This window comes from Anolis carolinensis, chromosome 2 (genome assembly GCF_035594765.1).
Source record: "Anolis carolinensis isolate JA03-04 chromosome 2, rAnoCar3.1.pri, whole genome shotgun sequence".
Lineage (NCBI taxonomy): Eukaryota > Metazoa > Chordata > Lepidosauria > Squamata > Dactyloidae > Anolis > Anolis carolinensis.
This window is the reverse complement of record NC_085842.1, coordinates 19,752,287-19,762,685: the sequence shown is the minus strand read 5'-3', so window position 1 is coordinate 19,762,685 and position 10,399 is coordinate 19,752,287. Positions and strand designations below refer to the sequence as shown.

At 43.4% G+C, this 10,399-nt stretch overlaps 1 protein-coding gene across 1 annotated transcript in view; it reads left to right on the top strand.

The window, feature by feature from the left end:
* Nucleotides 1-65: 65 nt before the first annotated feature.
* Nucleotides 66-10,399, top strand: part of LOC100559755 (zinc finger protein with KRAB and SCAN domains 7) — a 53,101-nt gene continuing 42,767 nt past the window's right edge. Inside the window, exons 1-3 of the mRNA XM_062969292.1 lie at nucleotides 66-279; nucleotides 2,936-3,769; nucleotides 7,151-7,289. Of these exons, the coding sequence (XP_062825362.1) occupies nucleotides 3,089-3,769; nucleotides 7,151-7,289 (820 nt within the window). The 5' untranslated portion in view covers nucleotides 66-279; nucleotides 2,936-3,088. The remainder of the gene's footprint in view (nucleotides 280-2,935; nucleotides 3,770-7,150; nucleotides 7,290-10,399) is intronic.

Sequence of the window (10,399 nt, the reverse complement as noted above, 5' to 3'; positions counted from 1 at the left end):
CCAGGACTTTTGTGCCAAACAAACAGGAAGCAAAAGATCCAAGTTTTGTGTTTCTTTTGCAGCAAAACCCCGGACCGGAGACAAGACCTTACGTATCTGCACCATGGGAAGGAGAGCCTGCCTTTGGCACAAATATTAATTGGAGCTTGCAAAAGAGGAAAGAAAGAGAGGGAGAGAAAATCCAGCTTCCTAGAGGGTCCCTTTTTGAGCCCTGGGCAAGCCTTTTCCTGTCTCGTGCCTCCTCCCCTGGGCAGGGAGTCGCCTGGAGAGACTTTTGGGGTGAGTGGCATTTCTTAAAGGGGTCAGAAGGAGAGGAAGGGAGGGACGCCTTTGAAGGAGAGTTGTCAAAGGCTTTCATGGCCGGAATCACTGGGTTGCTGTGAGTTTTCCGGGCTGTATGGCCATGTTCCAGAAGCATTCTCTCCTGACGTTTCGCCCACATCTATGGCAGGCATCCTCAGAGGTTGTGAGGTCTTTTGGAAACTAAGCAAGTGGGGTTTATGTATCTATGGAAAATCCAGGGTGGAAGAAATAAATCTTGTCTATTGAAGGCAAGTGTAAATGTTGCCATTAACCACCTTGATTAGCATTGAATAGCCATTCAGTTTCAAGTTCTGGTTGTTTACTACCTGTGGGAATCCTTTGTTGGGAGGTGTTAGCTGGCCCTGATTAAATCATGTCTGGAATCCCTCTGTTTTCTGAAAGTTGCTCTTTATTTACTGTCTTAATTGTAGAAATTTTTAATACTGGCAGCCAGATTTTGTTCATGTGCATGGTTTCCTCCTTTCTGTTGAAATTGTCCACATGCTTGTGGATTTCAATGGCTTCTCTGTGTCATCTGACATGATGGTTGTGAGAGTGGTCCAGCATTGCTGTGTTCTCCATTAATATGCTGTGTGCAGGTTGGTTCATCAAGTGTTCCGCTATGGCTGACTTCTCTTTGCAGTGCCTTTTCTTTGCAAAAGAATTACTTTGCAGTGCCTTTTCTTTATTGTTTTATTGTTTTATCCCACTCCCCCCTTCCCTCCTTGTACACACAATTTACACCACAAACTACAGAAGTTACATTTGAAATATCAATCTCAATCTTAATTTTTCCACTCCACCTCTTAGCACATTCTCTAAATAATTCCTGACTGGTACCCATATCCTCTTAATTATTGTAACCTTTTCAATTTTATATATATTGTTCCATGTGCAATTTATTATTTCCATATTTAACATAATAAGTACAGTAGAGTTTCACTTATCCAACATAAATGGGCCGGCAGAACATTGGATAAGCAAAAATGTTGGATAATAAGGAGGGATTAAGTAAAAGCTTATTAAATGTCAAATTACGTTATGATTTTACAAATTAAGCACCAAAACATCATGTTTTACAGCAAATGGACAGAAAAAAGCAGTTCAATACACGATACCGTTATGTAGTAATTACTGTATTTACACATTTAGTACCAAAACTACACAATGTTTTGAAAAATCAACTACAAAAACATTGACTACTAAAAGGCAAAGTGCATTGGATAATAAAGAACGTTGGATAAACAAAGGTTGGATAAATGAGACTGTACTGTATATACTTATACCAATTCATCAGAGTCCAGTTTTTAATCTTTCCAACCTCTCACTAAAACAATTTGTGCACACGCTATTAATTTGTCAACCAATTTTCCTTTCTGTATATTCTTCACTCCTATTATCCTTGCATGTAGTACATTTCTATTAACTATTATTATTTGTAGATTTAACATTCTGTTGATTTCTCCTTCAGTCATTCTCCAGTATTCTTGCACTCAATTGCATTCCCATTCCCTTTTCCGGAGGGGAGAAGGCTTGGCTCCAGAGAACAGGAAGGGGAGAGAAATGTCATGGTTTGCAAAGATACTGCGCTGTGTGTGTTAATCCAGCTCCAGCTCCAAATAATATTATTAATAATCGATCCTGCACCTGATTAGGTCCCTATCTTTTATGCACTTTAAACATTATCCTATTTTGTATTGCTGTTTTCAGTCTCCCCTCCCATGAAGATGATAGAAATTATGCCTGTGGTTGGTTGATATTATCAACTACTGTTATAATATTTGTTTTATATTGTATTGCTGTTTTTACCTATGTTGTACTGTGAATTGTGCATTATGTTTTTGTCTACTCTATTTTAATTGTGTTATTAGGCTTGGCCCTATATAAGCTGCCCCGAGTCCCTGCCGGGAGATGGTGGCGGGATACAAAAATAAAGTTGTTATTTTATGATTATTATTATTATTATTAACTGAAAAAGAAGTGCATGAAGCTGATTGGCTGAGCCTGCAAAGACCTGGGGATTGATTTTGATACTGTTTCCATTCTGCTGCTGCAGAACCAGTTTGGACAAGTTTTTCAGTGCTGGCTGAGTACTGCTAGAGAGCAGTGTGTACTCAGAGAGGCCTTGCTACTTTGAGGCTTGTTTGGCTGCTGAGACTGTGGACTGAGAAAGGACTGTTTATGACTGTGGACTTCTGTAAGTGATCAGAGGGACCACTGTAAATACTACTGTTTTGATCTCATAGAATCAGTAAAGTTCCTGTGTTTTTTTATTCTGCAAACCTGAGTGGCATGTTATTGTTCTGTGGGTGACTCTGGATCGCGGGCACACGTAAGAGCTTCCATTTATCATCATCAATCCATAACAAGAAAGAGCTAGGGTGCATTTACTGCAGGCCTTGGCAAACTTCGTCTCTCCAGACTGGGGAGGAGGAAAAGGAAAGGGTCTGAGGCAGTTAGGGATTGTGGGAGTTGAAGTCCAAAACACCTGGAGGACCAAAGTTTGCCCATGCTTGATAGATACCAGTGTTTAAATAAGTAAATAAATGGATACACAAGGGATAGCCTACGTAGGTTTTTGTAGCTCCCCTTTCCTTTTTTCTGAATTATCTTTATTCCCATTTCCTTTCAGAATATCCGACGTTGTACAGGATATATTTCTGTCGCCAAGATCAAGAGGAATTTCCATTCCGTTCTCCCCGTCTGTGCTCTGTTTGCAGGATACCTTCTGCTGAGGCTGTTTCTTGCATGAGAAGAAGCATCCCTTTCCAAAGAAGGTGGAAACATGGCCACGGAGTTGGCCCCTCATCTTCTCCAGGAGAAACATATCCGAGAATTTCTCCAGAGGAAGCCCGGGGAGGAGATTAAACAGGAATCCAGCGAGCATCGGCGTCATCAATGGGAGCTCCAGTGGCAGGAGTTCCTGAGGACCGTAGAGTCCCCGATGGATGTCCCATCGATACCCACAGAGCCTTCTCCGTGGGACGACGCCAAGGCCTTTCTGGCCGCCTTTGAGCAGGTGGCTGAAGCCTGCCGGTGGCCCAGGGAGGAGTGGGTGACCCGACTCCTGCCGGCACTCAGCGGGGAAGCTGAGCAGGCCTTCAGCTGCCTTGAAGGTCAAGAGCGGAAGGATTATGAGAAGGTGAAGGCCTCCATCTTGCGAGGAGATGCCACCAGGCGAGAGAAGCAGCGTCAGCACTTCCGGCATTTCCGCTACCAGGAGGCCGAGGGGCCAAGGGGGGTTTACGGCCGACTCCAGGAGCTTTGCCGGCGGTGGCTGAAGGTGGAGAGGCACTCCAAGGAGCAGATCCTGGAGCTGCTGGTCCTGGAGCAGTTCTTGATGGTCCTTCCCCCAGAGATCCAGAACTGGGTCCGGGAACGAGGCCCCGAGACCTGCGCCCAGGCGGTGGCCCTGGCTGAGGACTTTCTTTGGATGCAGAGAGAGTCTTTGCGATGGGAGCAGCAGGTGAGGGGGTCTTCACCCATCTATTTTGCACTACCGTCCAGCAGGAGTGACGTAAACAGCTCTCCCTCCATATTTGCTGGTTTTGGTGCCGAATCTCATTGTTATTTATATATATATTCCACCCTTCACACCCCGAAGGGGACTCAGAGCGGAGCACAACATATATACAGCAAGCATTCCATATTGGGATATAAAATAATTATAAATATACACAAACATTACAATATTAAAAACATTAAACATTAAAATCAGTTACCGTATATACTCGAGTATAAGCTGACCTCAATATAAGCCAAGGCATCTAATTTTATCACTAAAATCTGGAATAACTTATTGACCCAAGTATAAGCCAAGGGTGAGAAATTAAGCAGCTACTGGTAAATTTCAAAATAAAAATAGATACCAATAAAAATTACATTAATCAAAGCATCAGTAGGTTAAATAATGTGTGTGTGTGTGTGTGTGTGTGTGTGTGTGTGTGTGTATATATATATATATGTGTGTGTGTGTGTGTGTGTGTGTGTGTATATATATATATATATATATATATATAGGTGTGTGTGTGTGTGTGTATATATATATATATATACACACACACACATATATACATACAGTATATATAGATACAGATATACAGGTGCATGGATCTACATGTATATAGGATTTGCAAAGACCTGCAAACATGTGAAGGGAAAATTCATATATAAAATTAATGTATATGGATAGATACAGATTTCTAAGTACATAAGAATTGCAAATGCATGCAGGGGGGTCAATGCCTATATATCTGTAGAAGAGTTCAACAAATATTTCAGGGGAAAATGCTTTTATAAGATTAATGGATATATATTTTTCTTCCTGACTTGCAAGGCCTCTCTCCCCCTCCTTTCCCTTTTCAAAACATTCCCTTGGTTAAGAGCAATGGAGGAACTGGAAAATAAAACACACTGATAAGGGAGGAGAGAAATATATCGCATATTGCAAGCAATGGCCTCCAGGCTCCCCGGTTGGGGTTAAGCCGAGAGAGGCTTTTTCAGCTCATAAAAGGGCTGAAAAACTTGGCTTATCTTCGAGTATATACGGTATATCTACTTTATTGTTGAACAGGAGCAGCTTAAAAATCCAACACAATTCTGTTAGGGAAAACTACCCAAAAACAGCAGAGCATCCCAAAATATGCAAAGACAGGACACTTATGGTTGAGCATTCAGCTCACAGCAAGCAGAGTGTGAAGTGCCATGTGGCTGTAAAGAATTTAGAGCTTAGGAGGCAAACATGCAAAGTTCTGTCTCTAAAATCACAAAAGGTTTATTTACGAGAAAAAGAATAACTGCATGTCTTAATAGTAAATAACCGTGTCCTAGCTACCCTAACTAACCCCATCTCTTCTAGGGTTCAAAAGAGAGGGGAAAATCTCCACTTGCTACATCTTTCCTGACACACAAGCAGAGAGAGAGATCTCAATACAGACAGCACACACTAAAAGTAGAAGTCAAACACAAAAGACATGCACCTGCAAAGTAGCCATCCTACATAATGAGAGCAGAAATGGAGAGAAGAAAAGAAAGAGATACATTCCAGCTGTCATTCAGAAGATGGAGGGAAGGGATTTCCCTCAGCCTATTCTAAACTAACTACTCCTCATTGAGGACTGGAGGCATGGGCAGTGTGGAGTTGAATTCCAACAAAATTCTAGGCTGCATCAATAGGAATATAGTGTTTACATTGAAGTAAGTCATAATCTCATTCTGTTTTGCTTTGGCCGTACATCACCTGGAATCACACTGTGTCCAGTTCTGGGCAAAGCAATTCAAGAAGGATGTTGATAAACTGGAAGGTGTCCAGAGGAGGGCAACTGGAATGGTCAGAGGTTTGGAAACCTATGAAGAACAGCCGAGGGGAGCTTGGGATGTTTAGTTTGGAGAAGAGAAGGTTGAGAGGAAACTTGAAGTCCCTACTTAAATATTTGGAAGGATGTCACATTGAGGAAGGGGCTCTGGAGACTAGGACACAATGAAGCAATGGATTCAGATTTCAGGGGGAAAAAAGGTTTCTAGTGAACTTTCTGAGAGTAGAAGTTGTTAGGCAGTGGAATATACTGCTGCCTGGGAGTGTGGTGGAGTTTCCTTCTCTGGAGGTTTTTCAGCAGAGGCTGGGTGATCATCTGTGAGGATTTTTTCAATCCCCAAAAAGTGATATTGCATTTCTTCCTCCATAGTGGCCTTGTTGTTGTTGTTGTTGTTGTTGTTGTTCATGGAATCATACAATCATAAAGTTGGAAGAGACCACGTGGACCATCTAATTCAACCCCTTGCCATGCAGAAGCACAATCAAAGTACCCCTGACAGGTGGCCATCCAGCTTCTGTTTTAAAGCTTCCTCCACACTCTGAGGCAGAGAGTTCCACTGCTGAACAGCTCTTCTCACAGTTAGGAAGTTCTTCCTAATGTTCAGGTGGAATCTCCTTTCCTGTAATTTGAACCCATTGCTCCTAGTCCTAGTTTTCGGGGCAGCAGAAAGCAACCTGCTCCCTCTTCTTTATGACATCTTTTCACATATTTATACATGGCTATCATGTCTCCTAATTTTCTCTTCTGTAGGCTAAACAGATCCAGATGTACCTACCGTGTTTCCCTGAAAATAAGACAGTGTCTTATATTAATTTTTGCTCCCAAAGATGAGTTAGGTCTTATTTTCAGGGGATGTCTTAGTTTTCCATGAAGAAGAATTCACATTTATTGTTGAACAAAAAAATGAACATTTATTATATACTGTACAGTGGTTGTCATCACAAGCTAGCATAACCAGACAAACTGTGAATCCTATCAAGAATTTCTTGTTACTACCATTATTTCCATGTGCAACACTCTATGGTACGTACATTTACCGATCCTGCATGCTTTGGTGTTCTGTTCGTTGGGCATGCTTCCAAACAAAAACTTTGCTAGGTGTTACTTTAGGGGGAGGCCTTATATTTAGCAATTCAGCAAAACCTCTACTAGGTCTTATTTTCTGGGGATGTCTTATTTTAGGGGAAACAGGGTATTATGTGCCTTCTATTTGTTTCTGACTCTTGGTGACCCTAGGGTGGCGCTATCATGGGGTTTTCTCAGCAAGATTAATTCAGAAGAGATTTGCCATTGCTTCCGTCTGGGGCTGAGAGAAAGTGACTTGCCCAAGGTTATCCAGTGTGGATTTGAACCCCGGTCTTTAGAGTTGTACCCTCTGACTAACCAAATCTGCCACTTTCTTGTATGGTGGGGGACATGACTCATTGCCAGGGGATAAGAGGCAAAGCCAGGCCTTGCTTCTTCCTTTGATGTTGCCAGTTCTCCCTGTTCCTTGGACCCAGTTCATGTTGTAATCCTCCCTGCTATTTCAGGTGGTGACAGCAGTGCCACCCTTGGCACCCACAAGCATCTCTCTGGTTGAAGCAGAGCCTGCAACATCCGAAGGGGAAAAGAGACCCCTGAGTGTCGTGGTCAAGCAGGAGGCTGACTCTGGAAACTTCATCTTGTGTGGTGAGTAAAAGCATGGGTGAGACTTAAGTCTTTGTCAGCAGACCTATGTCTGTGCGAAATATAGTTAAGGACTGAGGTGCTGTGTGGTTTCCTGGCTGTATGGCTGTATTCTAGCAGCATTTTCTCCTGACTTTTTGCCTACCTCTGTGGCTGGCATCTTCAGAGGATCCTCTGAAGATGCCAGCCACAGATGCAAGTGAAACGTCAGGAAAAAATGTTGCTAGAATACGGCCATACAGCTCAGAAACCACACAGCACCCCAGAGATTCCAGCTGTGAAAGCCTTCAACAATATATAGTCAAGGACTTCTGCAATATCCATATCCCGTAGAGCAGCGGTTCCCAACCTTTTTTTGACTAGGAACTACTTTGACTGGGGACCACTCTCCAACATTAGTACCACAAGGGTTACGAATCAGTTTCTGATCAACTTTAGATTCAGTTTGGTTATTTGGGGTGCTGATTCAGAAAACTGCATTAGATAGATCACATCAGCTCTAGTTTCTGTTACGGAACATGTGCCACCCAGTAGTTGCCATCTGCTTGCCCACAGACAACCATATTTAATCATCTAGAACTGATGTGGTCTATTCAATGCAATTTTCTGAATCAGCACCCCAAATAACCCCAGGAACAGGCCTAAAAACAAAGACACCAAGGCTCCCCCGCTTCCACATGGAATGGCACTGCTCAGGGGGAGGGAGGAGGAGGAGAAGCAGCATTCAGGAGGCTTTTTGTTGTGCCTTTTGTTGGTAGCCAGCTTCTCCCCTCCCGACATCCCCGTTGCCTCGGCACTATAAGAAGGTTTCGCGAAACCAGCCACTCTCGTTGCAACGGTACTGTACTAACAGTGAGGGCCGCAAACCATATTTTAGTTCTTGGGGATCACTGGTGGTCCACGGACCATAGGTTGAGAACCACTGCCCTAGAGGGTTGTTATGACGTTGCTATGTTGGGGAGCCAGCAAAGTGACTTACTGGTGTCCTGATACACGTCTTTGTATTTATTAACCTCTGCTACTCAGTTAAGTATACATAAAATTAGATTCAAGTGACATAGGATTCTGGTGAAGACTATGAAACAATTCAGAAATGTAAATCTTCTTAATATTTATTTATTTTATTTATATATTTGCTGTTCTGCTGTTCCCCCAATACTGAGGCTCCACAGTAGCTCAGGATTAAGATTCAGGATAGGCACATGGGTGGCTCCATGAATCTGCTAGCCTGAGAATAACCAAAAGTTGACCTCAGAGCAGGCATAGGCATGGACCAACTTTGGCCCTCCAGGTGTTTTGGACTTCAACTTCCACAATTCCTAACAGCTGGTTGCAATCCTACTGGCTGTTAGGAATTGTGGGAGTTGAAGTGCAAAACACCTGGAGGACCAAAGTTGGCCCATGCCTGCTTTAGAGTCTCAATGGATGACCTAGAAGTTCATCGAGAGAACACGTTTCTAGATATTTGTAGGTTCCCTAGTGTAATTCTATGATCATCTTGACTTTTCTTTTCTTCTCGAAACGTGTTCTTCCAGGTGAAAATAGCACTTTTCTACTTAAGTGGTGCTCCTGCTCTCTAACCTCAGAATATATTGGGGGAGCCTACTGCATTTGGGCTTTATGAGGATACTCACAGAACATTCTAGAGAAAATAAGCTGTGTGTTGTCAAAGGCTTTCATGGCCAGAATCACTGGGTTGCTGTGAGTTTTCTGGGCTGTATGGCCATGTTCTCTCCAGACATTTTACCCACATCTATGGCAGTCATCCTTAGAGGTTGTGAGGTATGTTGGAAACTAGGCAAGTGAGGTTTATATATCTGTGGAAGGTCCAGGGTGGGAGAAAGAACTCCTGTCTGCTGGAGGAAAGTGTGAATGTTACAATTAATCACCTTGAGTAGCATTTAATGGCCTTGCATAGAATCATAGAATCATAGAATAGTAGAGTTGGAAGAGACCTCATGGGCCATCTAGTCCAACCCCCCGCTAAGAAGCAGGAAATCGCATTCAAAGCACCCCCGACAGATGGCCATCCAGGCTTTGCTTAAAAGCCTCCAAAGAAGGAGCCTTCACCACAGTGTGGGGGAGAGAGTTCCACTGCCGAACAGCTCTCACAGTGAGGAAGTTCTTCCTGATGTTCAGGTGGAATCTCCTTTCCTGTAGTTTGAAGCCATTGTTCCGTGTCCTAGTCTGCAGGGCAGCAGAAAACAAGCTTGCTCCCTCCTCCCTATGACTTCCCTTCACGTATTTGTACATGGCTCCTCTCAGCCTTCTCTTCTGCAGGCTAAACATGCCCAGCTCTTTAAGCCGCTCCTCATAGGGCTTGTTCTCCAGACCCTTAGTCATTTTAGTCGCCCTCCTCTGGACGCTTTCCAGCTTGTCAACATCTCCCTTCAACTGCGGTGCCCAAAATTGGACACAGTATTCCAGGTGTGGTCTGACCAAGGCAGAATAGAGGGGGAGCATGACTTCCCTGGATCTAGACGCTATTCCCCTATTGATGCAGGCCAGAATCCCATTGGCTTTTTTAGCTGCCGCATCACATTGTTGGCTCATGTTTAACTTGTTGTCCACGAGGACTCCAAGGTCTTTTTCGCACACACTGCTGTCAAGCCAGGCGTCCCCCATTCTGTATCTCTGATTTCCATTTTTTCTGCCGAAGTGAAGTATCTTGCATTTGTCCCTGTTGAACTAGCCCACATTTTACTAGTTTGTTTGCCAGAAGGTCGTGGGGGACTTTGTCGAAGGCCTTTCTGAAATCCAGGTAGGCTACATCCACAGCATTCCCTGTATCGACCTAACTCGTAACTCTATGGAAAAAAGAGATCAGATTAGTCTGGCATGACTTGTTTTTGGTAAATCCGTGTTGACTATTAGCAATGACCGCATTTTTTTCTAAGTGTTCGCAGACCACTTCCTTAATGATCTTTTCCAGAATCTTGCCTGGTATTGATGTGAGGCTGACCGGACGGTAATTGTTTGGGTCGTTCTTTTTTCCCTTCTTGAAGATAGGGACCACATTCGCCCTCCTCCAATCTGCTGGGACTTCTCCTGTTCTCCAAGAACTCTCGAAGATGAATGCCAGTGGTTCTGAAATAACTTCCGTTAGTTCCTTC